The sequence below is a fragment of the Somniosus microcephalus genome, chromosome 10, assembly GCF_052327205.1.
Source record: "Somniosus microcephalus isolate GS21.2 chromosome 10, FLI_Smic_1.0, whole genome shotgun sequence".
NCBI lineage: Eukaryota > Metazoa > Chordata > Chondrichthyes > Squaliformes > Somniosidae > Somniosus > Somniosus microcephalus.
Genome location: NC_140996.1, coordinates 233,610,355 through 233,636,858, shown reverse-complemented (window position 1 = coordinate 233,636,858; position 26,504 = coordinate 233,610,355). Strand labels below are relative to the sequence as shown.

General features: G+C 50.0%; 2 protein-coding genes across 2 annotated transcripts in view; one reads left to right on the top strand and one right to left on the bottom strand.

The window, feature by feature from the left end:
* The window catches only part of xrra1 (X-ray radiation resistance associated 1), a 127,799-nt gene extending 124,733 nt beyond the window's left edge, over positions 1–3,066 (bottom strand). The window contains exon 1 of the mRNA XM_085998321.1: positions 2,792–3,066. Coding sequence (XP_085854447.1) covers positions 2,792–3,066 — 275 coding nt within the window. The remainder of the gene's footprint in view (positions 1–2,791) is intronic.
* Positions 3,067–3,146: 80 nt separating this feature from the next.
* spcs2 (signal peptidase complex subunit 2) lies at positions 3,147–26,294 on the top strand. Its single transcript, XM_085999791.1, has 5 exons — positions 3,147–3,255; positions 12,662–12,745; positions 13,216–13,376; positions 19,973–20,107; positions 23,735–26,294. The coding sequence occupies exons 1-5, from the start codon at positions 3,217–3,219 to the stop codon at positions 23,919–23,921; spliced, it is 606 nt and encodes a 201-aa protein (XP_085855917.1). The 5' UTR covers positions 3,147–3,216; the 3' UTR covers positions 23,922–26,294.
* Positions 26,295–26,504: the final 210 nt, after the last annotated feature.

Below are 26,504 nucleotides of genomic sequence, written 5' to 3'. Positions count from 1 at the left end.
CAAGTGGATGATCCATATCGGCCTACTCCTGAGGGGTCCCCACCATCACAGAAGCCAGTCTTCAGCCAATTCAATTCACTACATGTGATATCAAGAAACGGCTGAGTGCACTGGATACAGCAAAGGCTATGGGCCCTGACAATATCCCAGCTATCGTGCTCCAGAACTAGCCGCGCCTCTAGCCAAGCTGTTTCAGTACAGCTACAACACTGGCATCTATCCGACAATGTGGAAAACTGCCCAGGTATGTCCTGTCCACAAAAAGCAGGACAAATCTAATCTGGCCAATTATCGCCCCATCAGTCAACTCTCAATCATCAGCAAAGGTGTCATCAACAGTGCTATCAAACGGCACTTACTCACCAATAACCTGCTCACTGATGCCCAGTTTGGGTTCTGCCAAGACCACTCGGCTCCCAACCACATTACAGCCTTAGTCCAAACATGGACAAGGGAGCTGAATTCCAGAGGTGAGAGTGACTGCCCTTGACATCAAGGCAGCATTTGACTGGGTGTGGCATCAAGGAGCCCTGGTAAAACTGAAGTCAATGGGAATCAGGGGGAAAACGCTCCACTGGCTGGAGTCATACCTAGCACAAAGGAAGATGGTTGTGGTGGTTGAAGGTCAATCATCACAGCCCAGGACATCGCTGCAGGAGTTCCTCAGGGCAGTGTCCTAGGCCCAACCATCTTCAGCTGCTTCATCAATGACCTTCCCTCCAACATAAGGTCAGAAATGGGGATGTTCGCTGATGACTGCACAGTGTTCAGCACCATTCACAACTCCTCAGATAATGAAGCAGTCCATGCCCGCATGCAGCAAGACCTGGACGACATTCAAGCTTGGGCTGATAAGTGGCAGGTAACATTTGTGCCACAGAAGTGCCAGGCAATGACTATCTCCAACAAGCGAGAGTCTAACCACCTCCCCTTGACATTCAATGGCATTACCATCGCCGAATCCCCCACCATCAACATCCTGGGGGGGGTCACCATTGATCAGAAACTTAAATACTGTGGCAACAAGAGCAAGTCAGAGGCTAAGTATTATGTGGCGAGCGTCTCATCTCCTGACTCCATAAAGTCTTTCCACCATCTACAAGGCACAAGTCAGGAGTGTGATGGAATACTCTCCACTTGCCTGGATGAGTGCAGCTCCAACAACACTCAAGAAGCTCGATACCATCCAGTAAAACGCAGCCCGCTTGATTGGCACCCCATCCCCCACCTTAAACATTCACTCCCTCCACCACCAGCGCACCGTGGCTGCAGTGTGTACCATCTACAAGATGCACTGCAGCAACTCGCCAATACTTCTTCGGCAGCACCTCCCAAACCCGCGACCTCTTCCACCTAGAAGGACAAGGGCAGCAGGCGCATGGGAACACCACCACCTCCAAGTTCCCCTCCAAGTCACACACCATCCTGACTTGGAAGTATATCGCCGATCCTTCATTGTCGCTGGGTCAAAATCCTGGAACTCCCTCCCTAACAGCACTGTGGGAGCACCTTCACCACACGGACTGCAGCGGTTCAAGAAGGCGGCTCACCACCACCTTCTCAAGGGCAACTAGGGATGGGCAATAAATGCTGGCCTTGCCAGTGACGCCCACATCCCATAAACGAATAAAAAAGTCTGCGTCCCTTGGACTTAAGGGAGTGAAGAGAAGGGCCATACCAGGGGGAACGGCCAGGGTGAGAGAGAGTAATGGATTCAATGGGGACAAGGGCATCAAAAGGTGGAGGTGAGGGAGTAATTGAGCAGATCGGTAGCTGCAGAACTGATGTGTCAAAAGGAGAGCCAAAGGCTGGACAGTTGGGATTTCGTAAGTGAATTGGGAGAGAGTTTTTTTCCAGGAGCAGAAATAAAAGCCCGCCACTCCACCCGCCCAGGTACATACAGGGCTCTAAAGAAGAAAGACTTGCATTTATACAGTCACACTTTAACAATTAAAGATAGGAAGAAGGAACTCACATTTAGACAGTGCCTTTTTGCGTCACAAAGTGCTTCAACTGCTCCTGGGCCTGGCCAAAGTGGCCATTAATAGGTCCAGGCAGCGGGCGGGCGAGGGGGTCGTCCGGCCCGATTGCCTGCCTCTCTTCCGCGGCTATGTTCGCGCCCGGGTGGCCCTGGAGATGGAGCATGCGGTGTCCGCCGGCACACTTGAGACCTTCCGAGACCGGTGGGCGCCGCGGGAACTGGAGTGCATCGTCACCCCGGGCAATGTAATTTTAATTTGATTTGATAAGTTTTAATTTAAGTTCTACTAATTTACAATTAATTTGGTTCAATAAAAGAGGACAAAGCGCTTCACAGCCAATGAAGTACTATTTGAAGTGTAGCCATGATCAGCAATGTGATAACAACCAGATAATCTATTTTTACCGATGTTGATTTAGGGATAAATATTGGCCAAGACACCAGGGAGAACTCCCCCGCTCTTCTTTGAAATAGTGGCCATGGGATCTTTTACGTCCACCCGAGAGCAGTCGAGACCTCGGTTTAACATCTCATCCGAAAGACAGCACCTCAGACAGTGCAGCGGAAACTTCCCTTAGTACTGCCCCTCCGACAGTGCGGCGCTCCCTTAGTACCGTCCCTCCGACAGTGCGGCGCTCCCTCAGTACCGTCCCTCCGACAGTGCGGCGCTCCCTCAGTGCCGCCCCTCCGACAGTGCGGCGCTCCCTCAGTGTCGCCCCTCCGACAGTGCGGCGCTCCCTCAGTACTGCCCCCGGGGCTTTACCTGCTCTGACTGACAGACATGTTGCACAATTAAAGTTTAAATCCCACCTTTGCTGTTGTTTCTCTCGGATGCTGATTAACCATTTGTATAATCGATTGAATTTAGCCTGAATGGTGACTTTTAATCCCCTCACCGGGTCGCTGCCAGTGGCGGTAACTATGGCAACCACAACCGGGCTTTGGTCTTTCGCTGCCCTCGGGCATTGGACTACAACTCCCACAATGCTCGGCGCGGTGGAGGGCCAGCTGTGCTGCAACAGCCGTTTGCGCAAAGGCTTCTGGGAATTGTAGTCTTTCGCGCCCGCTCGCTCCCCCTCTCTCATTGGCTGGTTTGCGGGGCGCCGTGGCCAACGGCCGGCCGGCTGCGCGAGTGCGTCCGTCCGCTCGCCCCGCCCCAGCCGTCTGTGACGTCGCGGGGACAGGGCGGCCTGCCATTGGTTGGTCGACGGGGGGCCCCAGCTTGAGCAGACAAGATGGCGGTGCGGGGCGGGAAGAATGGCTTTCTCTCCAAAGTAAGTAGGCGTCGCGTTCTTCACCGTCGAGGGGGTGGGTGGCTAGCGAAAGATTCGGACGCTTTTGAGGGATTTCCTGTGGTAAAGGTCGAGTGGTTGGGTGCGGAAGACGGTGAACTCGCCACCGCTTGTTGTTGTGGTGGGTGGGAGAGTGAGGCCAGTGCGGGAGCTTTCCCCCCCTCAGCTTGTGGGTCAATGTGGAGCCTCGGGAGCTCCACACTGATTCAGTGACAAGGTCTCTGGTCTCCCCTCCCCGGGGGGACGCTCTAAATTGAGTCCTTTCCCCCGCCCCCGGGTCAGGGTTAGAGGCTGGTGCATTTCCGCTGCAGCTGATGGCCGACGTGTCCTTCTCTTCCCCCCCACACCCACCTCCGGACGTAGGCAGCGCTACTGAAGGAGGTTATAGTCTTTCGGACCCGCGGTCACATTCAGCCCAGGCTGATGAGATCAAAGTCAAGAGCATCTTCGGGCAATGGCTCAGTGGGTCGCGCCTGAGTCAGAAGGTCGTGGGTTCGAGCCCCACTCCAGAGACTTGAGTGCAAAAATCCAGGCTGACGCTCCAGGGCAGTACTGAGGGAGCGCCGCACTGTCGGAGGTGCCGTCTTTCGGATGAGATATTAAACCGAGGCCCTGTCTGCCCTCTGAGGTGGATGTTGAAAAATGAAAAAGAACGCGGATGTGCACTTGAAGTGCCGTAACCTACAAGGCTACGGACCAAGAGCTGGAAAGTGTGATTAGGCTGGATAGCTCTTTGTTGACTGGGCATGGACACGATGGGCTGAATGGCCTCCTTCTGTTCTGTAAATTGCTATGAACTTTCATTTCTATAGCATCTTTCAAGATCTCTGGACGTCCCAAAGCGCTTTACAGCCAATGAAGTACTTTTTGAAATTTAGTCACTATTGTAAGGTAGGAAATGCGGCACCCAATTTGCACACAGCTCCCCAGTGTCCTGGGGCCAATATTTATCCCTCAACCAATATTACTAAAATAGATGATCTGGTCATTATCACATTGCTGATTGTGGGAGCTTGCTGTGCGCAAATTGATTGCCACGTTTCCTACATGACAACAGTGACTGCAGTTCAAAAAGTACTTCATTGGCTGTAAAACACTCTGGCAATGGCTGCTCGCTCTCCTTCCTGCACCATCACCTTCAGGATCTCTCCTTGCCCCCTCTTGCTTACCTACATGTTGCCTGTTGTAGCACCATCTGCAGGTATGGGGGTTCAGCCTTCACATTAACGCTGGTGACCGCCACCATCTTTTGACCCTGCAGCGGCATCTGTGCTTCCTGAGTGCTCGTCTGACCAAGTCTAGGACGAATAACAACTTCCTCCAGCTCCGCATTCAAAAGACCAAAACCATCATCTTTGCACCTCTCCCTTGCCATCGACTCAATCCTCTTCCCTAGCCGTGCTCCCTGGCTGAGACAGAACATCTTTAGAGACCCTTGCAATTGTGTGTTTTGTTTTTTAATGAATTTCCAATGATGTATTCCTAGATTTTTCTGGGTTTGGTAAACATGTAAAGATCCATTTAAAAATTATTCTCTACAGACTTAATCACTGCTTTCAAAAGTGAGTTGGATAAGTACCTGAAGGAAATTTTTTTGCAGGGCTACAGAGAAAGGGTGGGTGAGTGGAACTAGCTGAGGTGCTCTTGCAGAGAGCCGGCACGGGCTGAATGGCCGCCTTCCGTGCTATAACCATTCTATGATTCCTTGTGTTTCAACAAGGATGTCGCACTGGTGATAACATTCGATATGCTTGCTAACACCATTGGTGTGATGTGCATACATCCTGGAGCCAAGATATTTCATATTAAACAATGATTTATCATGTGCAGTAGTGCACTGAATTGCAAAGGAAGCCAAAGCACCTGATTTTGTGCAGCAATGTTATCCTGGCTCTGAATTTACATACAGCACAAATCTGTGCTGATGGGTTGGATGGATTTACCATTGTTGTGAGATAGGAAACAGTTTCTCAATGTCGTGACGTACACTGATTCAGGAATGTGCTTCAGCTCCAGCTGTTCTACTGGTGGCCACGTAATGTTCAATTGCCAGATTACCAGTGCAATGGGGACTGTAAACAGATGACCTACATTGGCTCCTGGTTAAGCAGCACCTCGATTTCAAAATTCTCATCCTTGTTTTCAAATTCCTCCATGGCCTCGCCCCTCCCTATCTCTAATCTCCTCCAGCCCCACAACCACCCCCACCACCCGCGATATCTGCACTCCTTTAATTCTGCTCTCTTGAGCATTTCTGATTATAATCGCTCAACCACTGGTGGTTGTGCCTTCTGTTGCCTAGGCCCTAAGCTCTGGAATTCCCTGCCTAAGTGATTTGGACTTGAATGTAGGAAGTATGATTAAGAAGTTTGCAGATGATACAAAAATTGGCCGTGTGGTTGATAATGAAAAAGAAAGCTGTAGACTGCAGGAAATCAATGGACTGATCAGGTGGGCAGAACAGTGGCAAATGGAATTCAATCCGGAGAAGTGTGAGGTAATGCATTTGGGGAGGGCTAACAAGGCAAGGGAATACACTATAAATGGTAGGACACTGAAGTGCAGAAGGTCAGAGGACCTTGGAGTGCATGTCCACAGATTTCTGAAGGTAGCAGGACAGGTAGATTTAAGGTGGTTAAGAAGGCATACGGGATACTTGCCTTTATTAGCTGAGGCATAGAATATAAGCGCAGGGAGGTTATGCTTGAACTGTATAAAACACTAGTTAGGCCGCAGCTAGAGTACTGTGTACAGTTCTGGTCACCACATTACAGGAAGGATGTGATTGCACTAGAGAGGATACAGAGGAGATTTACGAGGATGTTGCCTGGGCTGGGGAATTTTAGCTATGAGGAGAGATTGGATAGGCTGGGGTTGTTTTCTTTGGGACAGAGGAGGCTGAGGGGAGATTTAATTGAGGTGTATAAATTATGAGGGGCCTAGATAGAGTGGATAGGAAGGATCTATCTCCCTTAGCAGAGAGGTCAATAACCAGGGGGAATAGATTTAAAGTAATTGGTCGGAAGTTTAATGGGAATTTGAGGAGAAATGTTTTCCCCCAGAGGGTGATGGGGGTCTGGAACTCACTGCCTGAAAGGGTGGTCGAGGCAGAGACCCTCATCACATTTAAAAAGTACTTGGATACGAGCTTGAAGTGCTGTAACCTACAGGGCTACGGACCAAGAGCTGGAAAGTGGGATTAGGGTGGACAACTCTTTGTTGGCCGGCACAGACAAGATGGGCCGAATGGCCTCCTGTGCTGTAAACTTCTATGATAAACCTCTCTCTCCTCCTTTAAACCTACCTCTTTGGTCACCTGCCCTAATTTCTCCTTCTGTAGCTCGGTGTCAGATTTTGTCTTACATTCTCCTGTGAAGCGCCTTGGGACATTTTACTACATTAAAGGCGCTATATAAATGCAAGTTGTTGTTGAAAACACAAGCTCTAAAGTACACAGGTGCAGCCAGAGAAAATGGGTGATCAAACCTGTATACTTTCGAACTCATGTTTTCAGTCAGACAACATACTGCAATATTTTATATTAAATAGCAAAGTTTTTGCATCTTCATTTAAATTTCTGATGAACAAGCTATTCCCGCCCCACCTCCAATCATTGGCTGACACGGTGGTGTCACTAGACACACTGATTTGGTTTACCTATTACCAGTGGCATTGTTCGCAGTCAGGCAGCCAAGATTGTGATGACAAGCGCATTAGGCAGTTACAGGAAGAAACTTGTTCTCATTTTTAAATGTCCTATGTATGACTGTCTCTGTAGAAACAAAAAAAGAAAGACTTCCATTCCTACAGCGCCTTTCACAATCTCGGGACATCCCAAAGCACTTTACAGCCAATGAAATAGTTTTTGGAGTGTAGTCACTGTTGTAATGTAGGAAACGCTGCAACCAATTTGTGCACAGCAAGGTCCCACAAACAGCAATGTGATAATGACCAGATCATCTATTTTTAATTATGTTGATTGAGGGATAAATATTGGCCCAGGACACTGGGGAGAACTCCCCTGCTCCTCTTCGAAATAGTGCCATGGGATCTTTTATGTCCACCTGAGAGAGCAGACGGGCCTTGGTTTAACATCTCATCCGAAAGACGGCACCTCCAACAGGGCAGTACTCCCTCAGCACTGCCCCTCCAACAGGGCAGTACTCCCTCAGTACTGCCCCTCCGACAGGGCAGCGCTCCCTCAGTAATGCCCTTCCGACAGTGCAGCGCTCCCTCAGTACTGCCCCTCCGACAGTGCGGCGCTCCCTCAGTACTGCCCCTCCGACAGTGCGGCGCTCCCTCAGTACTGCCCCTCCGACAGTGCGGCGCGCCCTCAGTACTGCCCCTCCGACAGTGCAGCGCTCCCTCAGCACTGCCCCTCCGACAGGGCAGCACTCCCTCAGTACTGCCCCTCCAACAGTGCAGCGCTCCCTCAGCATTGCCCCTCCGACAGGGCAGCGCTCCCTCAGCACTGCCCCTCCGACAGGGCAGCGCTCCCTCAGCACTGCCCCTCCGACAGGGCAGCGCTCCCTCAGCACTGCCCCTCCGACAGGGCAGCGCTCCCTCAGCACTGCCCCTCCGACAGGGCGGCGCTCCCTCAGCACTGCCCCTCCGACAGTGCGGCGCTCCCTCAGCATTGCCCCTCCGACAGGGCAGCGCTCCCTCAGCACTGCCCCTCCGACAGGGCAGCGCTCCCTCAGCACTGCCCCTCCGACAGGGCAGCGCTCCCTCAGCACTGCCCCTCCGACAGGGCAGCGCTCCCTCAGCACTGCCCCTCCGACAGTGCGGCGCTCCCTCAGCGCGGCGCTCCCTCAGCACTGCCCCTCCGACAGTGCGGCGCTCCCTCAGCGCGGCGCTCCCTCAGCACTGCCCCTCCGACAGTGCGGCGCTCCCTCAGCACTGCCCCTCCGACAGTGCGGCGCTCCCTCAGCACTGGCGCTCCCCCAGCACTGCCCCTCCAATAGTGCGGCGCTCCCTCAGTACTGCCCCTCCGACAGTGCAGCGCTCCCTCAGTACTGCCCCTCTGACAGTGCGGCGCTCCTTCAGCACTGCACTGGAATGTCAGCCTGGATTATGTGCTCAAGTCTCTGGAGTGGGACTTGAACCCATAATCTTCTGACTCAGATGTGAGTGCTACCCAAGTTCACAGCCACAATAGTGCATTTTACATGCACCAAAGCCTGAGTAAATGTGGATACTTATTGTATCTGTTCATTTTTTATATGTTTGGGGACTATTTAATGAGGTAGTCCTGTTTTCTTGAGGTATTCTATTCGAAATAAAAACTATCACCAATTTTCTCTGAATTTACGCTGATATTCTCTGCTTTTTCTTTCCTCCCGGCTTCTGTATTTTTTGTTGCTTAAAACGGAAACAACCCAAAAAATTATCTTTTTTTATACAGAATCAGGAGTAGGAAGAGTGTTTTGGGTGGCATGTGGAGCTAAAGAGGAACAAAAGGAAAGTTGAGAGGAGCGCTGACTAGCATTTGTAAAGACAATGGTTGTGACGGAGAGGGGGAGGTTGGGGTGAAAACAACTTGCATCTGCTTCAGAACAGGAGGCACACTGCGCAGGAGTTAGTAAACTAGTTGGGAGAGTTACTAGTTTCTGAAGGCTTTGTTGAAGTAGGTTTTGAGATATTTGAATGTGGGAGAGATGTAGCAAGGCTGGGGCCTTTACAAAGAGAGCTCGGGAGTCTCTCCAGGAGACCTGTGAAGAAGTTGCATCTGGAGGTGAGACAGGCGTGAGTGAATTTCAGCAGAGATTGGGGTGCAGTAAGGACAGATGTGAAGATAAAAAAGAAAGAGAATGCCTTGCATTTATACAACACCTCTCACGACCAACTGGTGTCCCAAAATGCTTTACAGCCAATGCAGTACCTTTTTGAAATGTAATCACTTTGCGCACAGCAAGCTCCCACAAACAGCAATGTGATAATGACCAGTTAATCAGTTTTAGTGATGGTTGAGGGATAAATATTGGCCCCAGGACACCGGGGAGAACGCCCCTGCTCCTCTTCAAAATAGTACCACGGGATCTTTTACGTCCACCTGAGAGCGCAGACAGGGCCTCGGTTTAACGTCTCAGCCAAAAGACGGTAGACAGTTTTGATGATGGATAACATATGGGTTATTGGCAACCCTGCTACTTCAGTGGGGGTTTGCACTCTGTCGCAAAGTCAACCAGGGTGTATGTGATTGGTCTGGTCATCTGCTGAAATAGGACCTCAGTTCTATATGAACCTTTCCTGTTCTTACTTTGCAGTTGCCGCCTGTTGATCTCCCTGGTACAATGCAGTTAATTTTTCCCCAAACTGGCCAGTTTTAAGCCTGTTCTTGTCGGTCACTAACGTTTAAATAAATGACTGCAAGCACCTCAATTTGGATGCAATGCAAAGCATCATAAAGGACTGATATCGCCACGTCGGCTTTGAACAGCCTCGTGTGGTTACATCTGAGCGAGCAGGGCACTTTTTCCTAAGGGCTTCTGAAGCAGTGCACTGAATTCTAGAGGTGCTGCGGGTTCCAATATTTCCTTTGTATATTTGAAAAAAACTGCCAGTTTGTTTATGACAAAATGAACCATAGTTTGTTAAAGCATTGAAGGGGATGGCTGTTATTTTTATCTTGTTTTAACAATCCAAGCATTTAAACCACTGTGACTTCCATCAGGCGTTAAAATAGAATAAAAATTTCAAGTACTGAAAAAAGAATTCTAAATAGAAAATGCTGGTAATGCACAGCAGACCTGTCAGTGTCTGAAAAGACAGGTTGCAGGTGAAGACCCTCTGACTAAGGCTCTCTGTGAAACGTCACCTGTCATCTCTTTTCAGATGCTGACAGAGCTTCTGTGTATATTTCTATAATTTCCTGATTTCTGGGGTATGATTTTCAACGGGCTTTAATGCAGAGTTGTGTACTTCTATCTCTCTCCCCCACCCACCATATGGATTTGGCACAGTCAGCAGTCTGCAGACTTGGATGAACAGGAGTATTTGCTCATTGCTGATGTCCTTGTTTAGTTTGCCATACCCCCAATATCAGTCCTATTCGGAATTTTGCTTTTGAACATATTTGCTCTCCTTTCTTTTGCTCGGTGCATTGTCTGTAGCTCGGAAGGCATTCTAAAGTTAGTGTTGTCCAATTGAAATGACTGTCTAGCCACAAGTGTGGCTACAACGACACCATTTTAGCCACGTGCACTAATCGGACATGGCCCTGTGGGTAGCGGAGCGGGCCCAGGGGCCGTGGAGCCTGATCCTGCTCCTATTTCATGTGTCTAATTCTGTTAGATTCAGGAGATGGTTCTGTGATAGTGGATTGGCGGTTAGGATCAGATCAGCCATGATCTTATTGAATGGCGGAGCAGGCTCGAGGGGCCGATTGGCCGACTCCTGCTCCTATTTCTTATGTTCTTATTTTAGTAGAGAATGTCATAATACACTCAAAGGTACTTCTAACTTCACACGTATATTTACTTAACCAGTATCTACCACCAATCTGTAGCCAAGGAAGTAAAGCAGTCACAATCCAAGGATTGTAAAAAAAAACTTCTCATTTTACAGGGATTATACTGGGTAAACTTCTTTTGTGCTCTTGACATTTCTGCAACAATAGTATGCAGGCCCGATGCCAGTGCCTCCATTGGTTAGTAACACAGGCATTGCTCTACCCCTGTGGCTTTCCCTTTGTTCCCCACCTACCACCCTCGCTGAGAAACGGTGCAGCCTCCTCTTGATGCTGTCCTTTCCTTTTGGTGCTCAGGTCAGTGAGGCGGACTCGAGCCTGTGTCGGTCTGACAGACGCGGGGTTGAGTCCTGCTCGCTCACTACATGCTGGTACTGAGAGTTGGTATAGTAACCCAAACTACTTGCTAAACTGACCAGTGCTGGGGTTTGCTGGAACAAAGGGAAAACCACAGGGGTGGTGGCAAAAACAGGAAGGCAGATTATTAGCTGAACGGCAATAGATTGGGAAAAGGGGAAGTGCAACGAGACCTGGGTGTCCTTGTGCACCAGTCGCTGAAGGTAAGCATGCAGGTGCAGCAGGTGGTTAAGAAGGCAAATGGTATGTTGGCCTTCGTAGCAAGAGGGTTCGAGTACAGGAGCATGGATGTCTTGCTGCAGTTGTACAGGGCCTTGGTGAGACCACACCTTGAGTATTGTGTGCAGTTTTGGTCGCCTTATCTGAGGAAGGATGTTCTTGCCATGGAAGGAGTGCAGCGAAGATTCACCAGGCTGATACCTGGGATGGCAGGAATGACGTATGAGGAGAGATTGGGTCGATTGGGTTTATATTCGCTAGAGTTTAGAAGAATGAGAGGGGATCTCATTGAAATTTATAAAATTCTAACAGCACTAGACAGACTAGATGCAGGAAGGATGTTCCTGATGGCGGGGGAGTCCAGAACCAGGGGACACAGTCTGAGGATAAGGGGTGAGCCATTTAGGACTGAGATGAGGAGGAATTTCTTCACCCAGAGAGTGGTGAACCTGCGGAATTCTCTACCACACAAGGTAGTTGAGGCCAATTCATTAAATATATTCAAGAAGGAGTTAGATATATTTCTTAAGGCTAAAGGGATCAAGGGATATGGGGAAAAGGCAGGGACAGGGTACTGAATTTGGATGATCAGCCATGATCTCATTGAATGGCGGAGCAGGCTCGAGGGGCCGAATGGTCGACTCCTGCTCCTATCTTCTATGCCTGTGTTACCAACCAATGGTTACAGGGAGGTACTGGATACTATTGTTGCAGAAATGTTAGCGCACAAAAGAAGTTTACCCAGCATAAAGCCTTCTGTGCTTTAAGAGTTGATTAAGCTGTATTTTAAAAAAAAAACTTGTAATCCTAGGTTTTATAAATAGGGGCGTAGAGTATAAAAGAAAAGAGGATCGCTGAACCGACACAGATCCTTGGACTCCAGGTAGATATGGTGGTCAGTTTTGGGTGCCCTGCACTAAGAAGGATTTCGAGGCCATGGAGAGGGGGCAGAAGAGATAACGGGCTTTAGTTATCTTATTAGAGAAATTAGCGCCTCTCTCAAACAGAGAGGGTTAAGAGGAGATCTGATAGAGGTGTTCAAAGTATGAAAGGTTTTGATGAGGTAAATAAGCAAAAACTATTTCCACTCAGTCAGTAACTGAAGGGTATAACTTTAAGATCATAAGAACAAAGGGAGTGGTTAAGAGGATTTTTGTTTATGCAGAGTTCTCAAGACATGGAATTCCCTATCTGAAACAGCAGAATCCATAATAACCTTCAGAAGGGAAATGGATAAATATTTTTTGTAATAAATGTTTTAAAGCGCAGGGCAGGAGAATGGGACTAAGTGGATACTGCACTGGTGTGATGGGCTGAATGGTTCTTGATTACATTTTTTCCTAGTGGAAGATCGATGACAAGCTGGTTAAGATTGACAAGTGGGATGGTGCAGCCGTGAAAAACGCCTTGGATGATGCCGCCAAAAAGGTAAGGGAATGGCCATGTGGCTTCCTCGCTGTTTGTCTACAACTGGTCCCCACATGCAGTGCCTTCTAATCACTACAGGCTGGCTGTAATCCAGTAAGGCGTCCTGTTTTGCTGATGGCTTACTGCTTTTGTTAATGTGTCTACCATGCTTACTCCAGCTATTTATATAGTGCTGCCAGTGGATGGCTAACTGTAACTCTCCAAGTACATAAACACAACCCATTAAACTTTCTCTTCCATTCAACACGCGGCTGGGGAGACCCAGCACATTTGGAAGAGCTCCCTCAATAGACCTCTTTTAATACCTTTCTGATGAAAGGTCATTGACCTGAAACGTTAACTCCGTTTCCCTCCACAGCTGCGTGCTTTCCAGCATTTTCTGTTTTATTTCTTTAATATCTTCATGTACTTGTGTATCATCTTTGTCCACTTGAGTCCATAACACTTTGTTCATCCTTTTTCCTTCTCAGGTTCTTCTGGAGAAGTACGGGTATGAGGAGAATTATGGGCTGATTGATGGAAGGCTCCTCATTTGCACGATCTCCTGCGTCTTTGCGATAGTTGCCCTCATCTGGGACTATATGCACCCTTTTCCGGAGTCGAAGAATGTCCTTGCAGGCTGTGTCCTTTCATATCCTTTTATATAGAAGCGATCTGTTACATAGTTTCAGAATAAAGGGTCGCCCTTTTAGAACTGAGATGAGGAGGAATTTCTTCTCTCAGAGGGTCGTAAATCTGTGGAATTCTCTGCCCCAGAGAGCCGTGGAGGCTGGGTCATTGAATACATTTTAAACATAGAAACATAGAAGATAGGAGCAGGAGTAGGCCATTCGGCCCTTCGAGCCTGCTCCGCCATTCAATGAGATCATGGCTGATCATCCAAATTCAGTACCCTGTCCCTGCTTTCTCCCCATATCCCTTGATCCCTTTAGCCTTAAGAAATATATCCAACTCTTTCTTGAATATATTTAATGAACTGTCCTCCACCGCCCTCTGTGGCAGAGAATTCCACAGGTTCACCACTCTCTGGGTGAAGAAATTCCTCCTCATTTCAGTCCTAAATGGCTTACCCCTTATCCTTAGACTGTGACCCTTGGTTCTGGACTCCCCGGCCATCAGAAACATCCTTCCTGCATCTAGTCTGTCCAGGTGGAGATAGATTTTTGCAAGATGAGGGAGTGAAGGGTTATGGGGAGCGGGCAGTGAAGTGGCTTTGAGCCCAAGATCAGCCATGATCTTATTGAATGGCGGAGCAGGCTCGAGGGGCCAAGTGGCCGATTCCTGCTCCTATTTCTTATGTTATGTTACTTCGTTGCAGTACCAAGGGAGAGCTGCACTTTCGGAGGTGCTGTCTTTAGGATGAGACATTAAACCGAGGCCCCGTCTGCCCTCTTGGGTGGATGTAAAAGATCCCACAGCCACTATTTGAAAAAGAGATGGGGAGTTCTTCTCTCTTCCCCCCCCCCCCCGGATATCTTATCCAATATTTATCCCTCATACTAACATCACTAAAACAGATTATCTAGCCATTATCTCATTGCTGTTTAGTCTATTTTTTTCTGGGAAACTTGTTGCTCAGCAAGTAGGAACTTTACCCCCAGCTCTGCATTTCGCACCCTGATTTGTTCCTCAAGTTTTATCCAAAGGAAGTCAACCCTACAATAGCACACTTTGTGTTGCAAGTAGCTAGTCAGTGGGACAGGGGAGCTGCCAGCCTGCTGGAGAACATGCTTTCATTTGCCCCCATTCCTCCCCTTTTGTTCTAAGAATTAATAGAAAGAAGGAACTTGCATTTATATACTGTCTTTCACGACCTCACAACATCTCAAAGCGCTTCATAATTAAGTACTTTTTGAAGTGTAGTCACTGTTATGATGTAGGGAAACGCGGCAGCCAATTTGCACACAGCAAGCTCCAACAAACAGCAATAAGATACTGACCATATAATTTGTTTTAATGATGTTGGTTGAGGAATAATTATTGGCCCCAGGATACGGGGAGAATTCTCCACAGCTACTATTGAGTAGTGCCGTGGGATCTTTTACATCCACCTGAGAGGGCAGATGGGGCCTCGGTTTAACGTCTCATCCGAAAGACGCCCCCTCCGACAGTGCGGCGCTCCCTCAGTACTGCCCCTCCGACAGTGCGGCGCTCCCTCAGTACTGCCCCTCCGACAGTGCGGCGCTCCCTCAGTACTGCCCCTCCGACAGTGCGGCGCTCCCTCAGTACTGCCCCTCCGACAGTGCGGCGCTCCCTCAGTACTGCCCCTCCGACAGTGCGGCGCTCCCTCAGTACTGCCCCTCCGACAGTGCGGCGCTCCCTCAGTACTGCCCCTCCGACAGTGCGGCGCTCCCTCAGTACTGCCCCTCCGACAGTGCGGCGCTCCCTCAGTACTGCCCCTCCGACAGTGCGGCGCTCCCTCAGTACTGCCCCTCCGACAGTGCGGCGCTCCCTCAGTACTGCCCCTCCGACAGTGCGGCGCTCCCTCAGTACTGCCCCTCCGACAGTGCGGCGCTCCCTCAGTACTGCCCCTCCGACAGTGCGGCGCTCCCTCAGTACTGCCCCTCCGACAGTGCGGCGCTCCCTCAGCACTCCCCCCCTCCGACAGTGCGGCGCTCCCTCAGCACTCCCCCCTTCCGACAGTGCGGCGCTCCCTCAGCGCTCCCCCCTTCCGACAGTGCGGCGCCCACTCAGCACTGCCCCTCCGACAGTGTGGCGCTCCCTCAGCACTGCCCCTCCGACAGTGCGGCGCTCCCTCAGTTCACATGCAAGTACTTTCCAGCAGGAGTACTGAGCAGGATCTAGCATTTTCTGAATCCGATCCCCTCACTATCAATTGACAGCAAGTCCAGTTGCCACTGGCTGTTGATGAAACCAGCGACTTTCTGATCTTTATGGTTTAGGTGCATGTTGACTTTACCATTGCAGTTTCTGGCATAAGAGTGGTTACGTACTCAAGCCTCTGGTGTGGGACTTGGACCCACAACCTTCTGACTCTGGCGAGAGTGGTACCCACTGGGCCATGGCTGACACCATAAAAGGAAGAGCCTTTTACAAACCTCCAGGCCTGTGAAAATCCAACAGGACTAGCCAGCGAGTCAGACGTATTAGCACACGTGGAGCTGAGTTGCAGTGTCTGGATTGCCAGTGCTAGTAGGCTGCATATGGCCCATGCCTTATAAAGGGAGCTATCCTAATCATAATATCAGAAATTTACGGCACAGAAGGAGGCCATTCGGCCCATCGTGTCTGCTGGCCGACAAAGAGCTCTCCAGTCTAATTCCACGTTCCAGCTCTTGGTCCGTAGCCCTGTAGGTTACGGCACTTCAAGTGTATATCCAAGTACTTTTTAAATGTGATGAGGGTTTCTGCCTCTACCACCCTTTCAGGCAGTGAGTTCCAGACCCGCACCACACTCTGGGGGGGGAAAAAGTTCTCAACTCCCCTCTAATCCTCCGACCAATTACTTTAAATCTCTGCCCCCTGGTTATTGACCTCTCTGCTAAGTGAAACAGGCCCCATCTAATTTTATACACCTCAATTAAATCTCCCCTCAGCCTCCTCTGTACCATAGGAACCCCAGCCTATCCAGTCTTTCCTCATAGCTAAAATTCTATCAGGGTCTCTTGACATTTCCTTGCTTCCGTGTTTAATGCTTTTAAAACATGCAAATGAGAAGTAGCCTGGGAACAGATGTTCTGTACCCTTGATGTGCTCCGCTAATTACCTGAAGGGACGTGCACCTCACCAAGAGACATTGATGAGCACATTTGTCCCCCTCTAGTTTGGATCGTAAAACCTATAAGCTGAATAATCTACCTCTTTACTACTACAGCAATAACATGGACCAATAAAACACTTTTCGCGTCTCAAAACGTTTAACTAGAGGCAACCGAGAACCTGATGATACAGGAAAGCCCAGTCAAAAAAATTGGGGGATCCCAAAATTCCATCAGCCTGGCGTCCCGATGTTAGTGCTGGGATGTGCCTGCTCATGACCTCTGACCTGACCCCATTAAATTATGCAGACTCGAGGTCACCTAATGTTAATATTGTGTGGGGGTGGGCATCCACTAGCGGCACATCTTGGGAATAATGGAGGGGGCTTGGAACCCCCAACGAGCCCCAATTCCACCAATTCTCACTCGGTTTACAATCTCCGCCGCTCTTCCGTAAACTCGCGGCCTGGGGAGTCCCATCCCCTTGCTATTGCCCTCTGATCCCTCGTTTGGGTGGGTCATCCTTTTGTTTCACTCATAGAATCTTACAACACAGAAGGTGGCTATTGGGCTCATCCTGCCTGTGCTGGATCTTTGAAAGTGCTATCTAATCCCCCACCCTGCCCTCTCCCTATCTAATCCCCCACCCTGCTCTCTCCCTATCTAATCCCCCACCCTGCTCTCTCCCTATCTAATCCCCCCACCCTGCTCTCTCCCTATCTAATCCCCCACCCTGCCCTCTCCCTATCTAATCCCCCACCCTGCTCTCTCCCTATCTAATCCCCCGCCCTGCTCTCTCCCTATCTAATCCCCCACCCTGCTCTCTCCCTATCTAATCCCCCCACCCTGCTCTCTCCCTATCTAATCCCCCACCCTGCCCTCTCCCTATCTAATCCCCCACCCTGCTCTCTCCCTATCTAATCCCCCGCCCTGCTCTCTCCCTATCTAATCCCCCACCCTGCTCTCTCCCTATCTAATCCCCCACCCTGCTCTCTCCCTATCTAATCCCCCCACCCTGCTCTCTGCCTATCTAATCCCCCACCCTGCTCTCTCCCTATCTAATCCCCCCACCCTGCTCTCTCCCTATCTAATCCCCCACCCTGCTCTCTCCCTATCTAATCCCCCGCCCTGCTCTCTCCCTATCTAATCCCCCACCCTGCCCTCTCCCTATCTAATCCCCCGCCCTGCTCTCTCCCGATCTAATCCCCCGCCCTGCTCTCTCCCTATCTAATCCCCCACCCTGCTCTCTCCCTATCTAATCCCCCACCCTGCTCTCTCCCTATCTAATCCCCCACCCTGCTCTCTCCCTATCTAATCCCCCACCCTGCTCTCTCCCTATCTAATCCCCCGCCCTGCTCTCTCCCTATCTAATCCCCCCACCCTGCCCTCTCCCTATCTAATCCCCCACCCTGCTCTCTCCCTATCTAATCCCCCACCCTGCTCTCTCCCTATCTAATCCCCCACCCTGCTCTCTCCCTATCTAATCCCCCACCCTGCTCTCTCCCTATCTAATCCCCCACCCTGCTCTCTCCCTATCTAATCCCCCACCCTGCTCTCTCCCTATCTAATCCCCCACCCTGCTCTCTCCCTATCTAATCCCCCACCCTGCTCTCTCCCTATCTAATCCCCCGCCCTGCTCTCTCCCTATCTAATCCCCCACCCTGCTCTCTCCCTATCTAATCCCCCGCCCTGCCCTCTCGCCCTGCCCTCTCCCTATCTAATCCCCCACCCTGCTCTCTCCCTATCTAATCCCCCGCCCTGCCCTCTCCCTATCTAATCCCCCGCCCTGCCCTCTCCCTATCTAATCCCCCACCCTGCTCTCTCCCTATCTAATCCCCCGCCCTGCTCTCTCCCTATCTAATCCCCCGCCCTGCTCTCTCCCTATCTAATCCCCCACCCTGCTCTCTCCCTATCTAATCCCCCACCCTGCTCTCTCCCTATCTAATCCCCCACCCTGCTCTCTCCCTATCTAATCCCCCACCCTGCCCTCTCCCTATCTAATCCCCCACCCTGCCCTCTCCCTATCTAATCCCCCACCCTGCCCTCTCCCTATCTAATCCCCCACCCTGCTCTCTCCCTATCTAATCCCCCACCCTGCTCTCTCCCTATCTAATCCCCCCACCCTGCTCTCTCCCTATCTAATCCCCCGCCCTGCTCTCTCCCTATCTAATCCCCCACCCTGCTCTCTCCCTATCTAATCCCCCCACCCTGCTCTCTCCCTATCTAATCCCCCACCCTGCTCTCTCCCTATCTAATCCCCCGCCCTGCTCTCTCCCTATCTAATCCCCCACCCTGCTCTCTCCCTATCTAATCCCCCGCCCTGCTCTCTCCCTATCTAATCCCCCGCCCTGCTCTCTCCCTATCTAATCCCCCACCCTGCTCTCTCCCTATCTAATCCCCCGCCCTGCTCTCTCCCTATCTAATCCCCCACCCTGCCCTCTCCCTATCTAATCCCCCACCCTGCCCTCTCCCTATCTAATCCCCCACCCTGCTCTCTCCCTATCTAATCCCCCACCCTGCTCTCTCCCTATCTAATCCCCCGCCCTGCTCTCTCCCTATCTAATCCCCCACCCTGCTCTCTCCCTATCTAATCCCCCACCCTGCTCTCTCCCTATCTAATCCCCCACCCTGCCCTCTCCCTATCTAATCCCCGCCCTGCTCTCTCCCTATCTAATCCCCCACCCTGCTCTCTCCCTATCTAATCCCCCACCCTGCTCTCTCCCTATCTAATCCCCCGCCCTGCTCTCTCCCTATCTAATCCCCGCCCTGCTCTCTCCCTATCTAATCCCCCACCCTGCTCTCTCCCTATCTAATCCCCCACCCTGCTCTCTCCCTATCTAATCCCCCGCCCTGCTCTCTCCCTATCTAATCCCCCGCCCTGCTCTCTCCCTATCTAATCCCCCGCCCTGCTCTCTCCCTATCTAATCCCCCGCCCTGCTCTCTCCCTATCTAATCCCCCCACCCTGCTCTCTCCCTATTGCCCTGGAATTTTTTTAAAGTGTATATCCAATTCCCTTTTGATAGTTACTATTGAATCTGCTTCTGCTACCCTTTCAAAAGATCCACAAAATAAACTAACACACTGCCATATACTCACTGCAAAGCCAGTCACCTGAACCTAAGGCAAGAGTGCGCTGGAATTTCAGGGTGGGAGGGGATGGCGGTGGGGAGATTAGAATTCTGACGGTTGGGGCGAGTAATAAGGCAAAGCAGTTTGGGAAGAGGGTGGGGTGAGGTGGATCCAACGGTGATGTGTAAGGAACGTGGAACAATTAGTTAACCCAGGAGACAGAAAAGTGGAGGGTGCGGACTTCTGCCTTTAACCCTGCCCAATGGCGCCTGTCAGTGTTAACTTGGGTTGACCGGCTTTGCATGGAGTATGTGGCAGTGTGTTTTTTTTGCCATCAAAGTGTCCCTCAAACTGCAGGATTCCTTAGGGAGGAAGGAGAAGCTAAAGTAAGGGAGGATGCGTGTGTGCACTCTGCAGTTTTCTTTAACGTCTCTTCACCTATTTTGTTATGATGGCGATTCTCACATTTTATACCTCTTACAAAGAGAGAAGCATATTTTTAATGGCTATACAGAAAGACCCAGCTGGATTGGATCCCGGTGACATCTGGCAACTCTCATCGTGTCTGCGGAGGTACTGCAGTGATTGTTTCCTTTTAATCCCCCTCCAGCCCATGCATTGTTTGCTTCGTTCATCGTGTCTGCGGAGGTACTGCAGTGATTGTTTCCTTTTAATCCCCCTCCAACCCATGCATTGTTTGCTTCGTTTATCGTGTCTGCGGAGGTACTGCAGTGATTGTTTCCTTTTAATCCCCCTCCAGCCCATGCATTGTTTGCTTCGTTCATCGTGTCTGCGGAGGTACTGCAGTGATTGTTTCCTTTTAATCCACCTCCAGCCCATGCATTGTTTGCTTTGTTCATCGTGTCTGCGGAGGTACTGCAGTGATTGTTTCCTTTTAATCCCCCTCCAGCCCATGCATTGTTTGCTTTGTTCATCGTGCCTGCGGAGGTACTGCAGTGATTGTTTCCTTTTAATCCCCCTCCAGCCCATGCATTGTTTGCTTCGTTCATCGTGTCTGCGGAGGTACTGCAGTGATTGTTTCCTTTTAATCCCCCTCCAGCCCATGCATTGTTTGCTTCGTTCATCGTGTCTGCGGAGGTACTGCAGTGATTGTTTCCTTTTAATCCCCCTCCAGCCCATGCATTGTTTGCTTCGTTTATCGTGCCTGCGGAGGTACTGCAGTGATTGTTTCCTTTTAATCCCCCTCCAGCCCATGCATTGTTTGCTTCGTTTATCGTGTCTGCGGAGGTACTGCAGTGATTGTTTCCTTTTAATCCCCCTCCAACCCATGCATTGTTTGCTTCGTTCATCGTGTCTGCGGAGGTACTGCAGTGATTGTTTCCTTTTAATCCCCCTCCAGCCCATGCATTGTTTGCTTCGTTCATCGTGTCTGCGGAGGTACTGCAGTGATTGTTTCCTTTTAATCCCCCTCCAGCCCATGCATTGTTTGCTTCGTTCATCGTGTCTGTGGAGGTACTGCAGTGATTGTTTCCTTTTAATCCCCCTCCAGCCCATGCATTGTTTGCTTCGTTTATCGTGTCTGCGGAGGTACTGCAGTGATTGTTTCCTTTTAATCCCCCTCCAGCCCATGCATTGTTTGCTTCGTTTATCGTGTCTGCGGAGGTACTGCAGTGATTGTTTCCTTTTAATCCCCCTCCAGCCCATGCATTGTTTGCTTCGTTCATCGTGTCTGCGGAGGTACTGCAGTGATTGTTTCCTTTTAATCCCCCTCCAGCCCATGCATTGTTTGCTTCGTTCATCGTGTCTGCGGAGGTACTGCAGTGATTGTTTCCTTTTAATCCCCCTCCAGCCCATGCATTGTTTGCTTCGTTCATCGTGTCTGCGGAGGTACTGCAGTGATTGTTTCCTTTTAATCCCCCTCCAGCTCATGCATTGTTTGCTTCGTTTATCGTGTCTGCGGAGGTACTGCAGTGATTGTTTCCTTTTAATCCCCCTCCAACCCATGCATTGTTTGCTTCGTTTATCGTGTCTGCGGAGGTACTGCAGTGATTGTTTCCTTTTAATCCCCCTCCAGCCCATGCATTGTTTGCTTCGTTCATCGTGTCTGCGGAGGTACTGCAGTGATTGTTTCCTTTTAATCCCCCTCCAGCCCATGCATTGTTTGCTTCGTTCATCGTGTCTGCGGAGGTACTGCAGTGATTGTTTCCTTTTAATCCCCCTCCAGCCCATGCATTGTTTGCTTCGTTCATCGTGTCTGCGGAGGTACTGCAGTGATTGTTTCCTTTTAATCCCCCTCCAGCCCATGCATTGTTTGCTTCGTTCATCGTGTCTGCGGAGGTACTGCAGTGATTGTTTCCTTTTAATCCCCCTCCAGCTCATGCATTGTTTGCTTCGTTTATCGTGTCTGCGGAGGTACTGCAGTGATTGTTTCCTTTTAATCCCCCTCCAGCTCATGCATTGTTTGCTTCGTTTATCGTGTCTGCGGAGGTACTGCAGTGATTGTTCCCTTTTAATCCCCCTCCAACCCATGCATTGTTTGCTTCGTTTATCGTGTCTGCGGAGGTACTGCAGTGATTGTTTCCTTTTAATCCCCCTCCAGCTCATGCATTGTTTGCTTCGTTTATCGTGTCTGCGGAGGTACTGCAGTGATTGTTTCCTTTTAATCCCCCTCCAACCCATGCATTGTTTGCTTCGTTTAACTGTGGTTGAGGAGGTACTGCAGTGATTGTTTCCTTTTAATCCCCCTCCAGCCCATGCATTGTTTGCTTCGTTCATCGTGTCTGCGGAGGTACTGCAGTGATTGTTTCCTTTTAATCCCCCTCCAGCTCATGCATTGTTTGCTTCGTTTATCGTGTCTGCGGAGGTACTGCAGTGATTGTTTCCTTTTAATCCCCCTCCAGCTCATGCATTGTTTGCTTCGTTTATCGTGTCTGCGGAGGTACTGCAGTGATTGTTCCCTTTTAATCCCCCTCCAACCCATGCATTGTTTGCTTCGTTTATCGTGTCTGCGGAGGTACTGCAGTGATTGTTTCCTTTTAATCCCCCTCCAGCTCATGCATTGTTTGCTTCGTTTATCGTGTCTGCGGAGGTACTGCAGTGATTGTTTCCTTTTAATCCCCCTCCAACCCATGCATTGTTTGCTTCGTTTAACTGTGGTTGAGGAGGTACTGCAGTGATTGTTTCCTTTTAATCCCCCTCCAGCCCATGCATTGTTTGCTTCGTTTATCGTGTCTGCGGAGGTACTGCAGTGATTGTTTCCTTTTAATCCCCCTCCAACCCATGCATTGTTTGCTTCGTTCATCGTGTCTGCGGAGGTACTGCAGTGATTGTTTCCTTTTAATCCCCCTCCAGCCCATGCATTGTTTGCTTCGTTTAACTTTGGTTGAGGAGCACAATTCCGAGCTGTCGGCAGCGGCCCAGACTATAATATGAGTACTGCTGAAATAATTATACGCCCTTTACATTCAACCCAGCCGCACCCCTCCCACCGCCATCAAAATTTAAAAGCCTAGCAGGAAAAGGCGTTGATTTAATCTGCTGCCCCCCCCCCCCCCCCCCCGCATTTGTCCCAACTACAGGAAACTTTGCGATATCCGGCACCGACGGGACCGAGCTGGTGCCGTTAGATCAAAACTTCCGGATAGACCGGCGCTAATGTTGAAGGAGACGGAGGTTTTCATCTCCGTATCTGACAACAAACACTGTTGCTTAGCAACAGCTTGTAAACACTCGGCCCGCACCTTGGAAGCGTCTCTGAAGCTGTTGCTAAGCTACAGAGACGCTTTCCACAGCCTGACTGTTTAAAAAAAATGCTAGGGGAAGAAAAAAAACTGCTAGGGGAAGAAAAAAAACCTAACAAACCGGCTGCTGATTTCTGCCGTTAGATCGAGGTTTCTGGACATACAAAGTTTCCTGTAGCTTCTTTGAGGGGGATTTAATGAGTAAAAAAACACATCGGATCCTTTCATGTTGATGACCCGTGATTGGATCGCGATGGTTGGCCACCGGCCTGCAACTAGGCATCGATGGTTGGCCACCAGTCACCAATATTTTAGCCCGAAGCTGTTGGCTTATTTGTGCAGAGGGACGGGCTGGGGGGGGGGGGGGGTTTGAACTCATTTTATCTGGCCAACCAAATTGAAAGATTAATCAATTGCCCGTGTCCCAGCAACCCTTGCTGAAAGTAGTCTATAGGGATAATTACAAAGCACCGACCGACTTACTGATTCTGTGCTTCAGGTTCGATGACCAGTACACCTTGAAGATGACGTTCATTGATGGCCGCACCAGCCAGGAGCGGGAGAGGGAGTTCACCAAGCCCCTTGAGTACTTCTTCGACGAGTCTGGGACCTTGGTTATGGATCTGTTTGAGCCAGAAGTATCCAAACTGCACGATTCCTTAGGGAGGAAGAAAAAGATGAAATAAGAGTTTGTGCGTGCTCCTTTGCATTGTGTTGTACTGCTCGGATCATGCTCGAAAGAAAAGGAAACAAAACACACTTTTTTTTGGTAATGTTTTTGTTGTGATTGCACCCTGTTCAGCGCTGGCTTCTCCAAGTTCATTCAACTGCAGCAGCTTGCATTTATATAGTGCCTTTAGCGTAGCAAAATGCCCCACGGCGCTTCATGGGAGAGTCAAAAAGAATGCCGAGGTTGCAAACAGTCTGGTTTGGCCTCGGACTGTGTCCAGGGAGAGGGATGGAGTTTGTGGCGGTGGGGGGGGAAACCAAAGGCAATGGTTTCGGTCTTCCCAATATTTAATCAGAGGAAATTTTTGTTCATAGAAAAAGAAAGACTTGCATTTATATAGTGCCTTTCATGACCACCAGACGTCCCAAAGCACTTTACAGTCAATGAAGTACCTTTTGAAGTGTAGTCATGGTTGTAATGTAATCCAGGACTGGATGTCAGACAGGCAGCGTGAAAAATCAGAGGCAGTGGAGGGGGCGAGGGATGTGGTGGTGAAGGAGAGCTGGGTGTCATCAGCATCCATGTAGTGTTTTCGGACAGTATCACCGAGGGGCAGCATGTAGATGAGAAATTGGAAGGGGCCCAGGATAGACCCTTGGGGGGGACTCCAGAGGTTTAATTCCAGGCCTTTCTTCATAAGGGAGTATGGCGCAGCCTGCCCACTGCTGTGACGCAAGCTGTTTATTCCTCGCTCATGCAGCTGCTGTGCTGGCTCCGTTACAAGGGTGGGGATAGGTTACCCGATCTCAGCCGGGCCTGCTACAGTAAGGGGCAATTCACCAAGTCTGGCACTTCTGATCACTACCCAGTGACTGCAGGGCACATTAGCTGGGGACAGGATCGGTCTCGCCAGTGATTTCCTGGCTCGAGTGTTAGGAATGCCCACTTGTGCCAGGTACCGTAGAATTCCCAACCCTTGGGAGTTGTACGCACCTTGAGTCAGGGGAGGGAGGGGAAATGATTAAGGGATATCTTCTTGCGCTGGTGTTCGGAGAATGTCTCAACGTTTCTGTTAGGGTGAGGGCGGGCGTCCTCAGTTAGACAGGCGGGTACCTCGGGCTTGGGTTCCAGTCCAGCCCTAGACCGACGGGCCGCAAGTCTCCTTCCTCTGCGGGCTGCGCGGGTCCCGATTGTAACGAGCTGGAGGCGGTCTCAGCAGAGCGTTTCCTGGGTGCAGGTTCTCGGCTCAAAGAGGCCCATTAATTTGGTACTGAATTGGTGATTACACTCGGACACATTGCAGGAGAAATGGCTCGCTGGCGCAGTAGGGGTGCAATTCTGAGGCAGCGCCGGCATTAAGGCTGCTTTACTCCACATCCCTTCTGGATGAGGATTTGTATTCTCCATTTCTCTCCCTGCCCCCTCTTAAGGCTTTGAGCATGGAATATGAACTGGCTGAAAGAAGTTAATGTTTAAGCTTACATAGAATTGTACAGCACAGAAACAGGCCATTCGGCCCAACTGGTCCGTGCTGGCATTGATGCTCCACACCAGCCTCCTCCCACCCCTCTTCAGCCAACCCCATCAGCATATCCTTCTATTCCCTTCTCCCTCGTGTGCTTATCTAGCTTCCCCTTAAATGCATCTATGCTATTTGCTTCAACCACTCCGTGGTAACGAGTTCCACAGTCACACCACTCTCTGGGTAAATACATAGAAACATAGAAGATAGGAGCAGGAGTAGGCCATTCGGCCCCTTGAGTCTGCTCCGCCATTCAACGAGATCATGGCTGATCATCCAAATTCAGTACCCTGTCCCTGCCTTCTCCCCATATCCCTTGATCCCTTTAGCCTTAAGAAATATATCCAACTCCTTGAATATATTTAATGAATTGGCCTCCACTGCCTTCTGTGGTAGAGAATTCCACAGGTTCACTACTTTCTGGGTGAAGAAATTCCTCCTTATCTCTGTCCTAACTGGCTTACCCCTTATCCTTAGACTGTGACCCCTGGTTCTGGACTCCCCTGCCATCAGGAACATCCTTCCTGCATCTAGTCTGTCTAGTCCTGTTAGAATTTTATAAGTTTCAATGAGATCCCCTCTCATGCTTCTAAACTCCAGCGAGTATAAGCCCAATCGACCCAATCTCTCCTCGTACGTCATTCCTGCCATCCCAGGTATCAGTCTGGTGAATCTTCGCTGAACTCCATCCATGGCAAGAACATCCTTCCTCAGATAAGGCGACCAAAACTGCACACAATACTCAAGGTGTGGTCTCACCAAGGCCCTGTATAACTGCAGCAAGACATCCTTGCTTCTGTACTCGTTGAGTTGAACTTTTTTCTTGATTTTGATTGGTTATAAAGTCTCGTTACTTTGGTTTGTAAATTGCCTTGGCTAAAAACTTTTTTTTTTTCAAAAGAACAAGAGACTTTAGAACATCCAAGGTCCTTGAAAGAAAACTGCTTTGCTCTCTGGTCACTTATCTGAGGCCCAAGATTGTTAGCTTGCAGTTGCTCTTTCTGTTGAAAGATTTTGGGGAGAGTAGCACCGTTTCAAAGAAAAATAACAATTCTGGGTGCTTTTTTTTTTTTAAAA

What these genes read in the sequence shown, in the direction of transcription:
- spcs2 (XM_085999791.1), top strand. Translation starts at nt 3,217, where the DNA reads ATGGCGGTGCGGGGCGGGAAGAATGGCTTTCTCTCCAAA. An exon ending in AGAATGGCTTTCTCTCCAAA is followed by an intron (nt 3,256 to 12,661) that starts GTAAGTAGGCGT and finishes ATTTTTTCCTAG; the next exon opens with TGGAAGATCGATGACAAGCT. An exon ending in CTTGCAGGCTGTGTCCTTTC is followed by an intron (nt 13,377 to 19,972) that starts ATATCCTTTTAT and finishes ACGTCTCTTCAC; the next exon opens with CTATTTTGTTATGATGGCGA.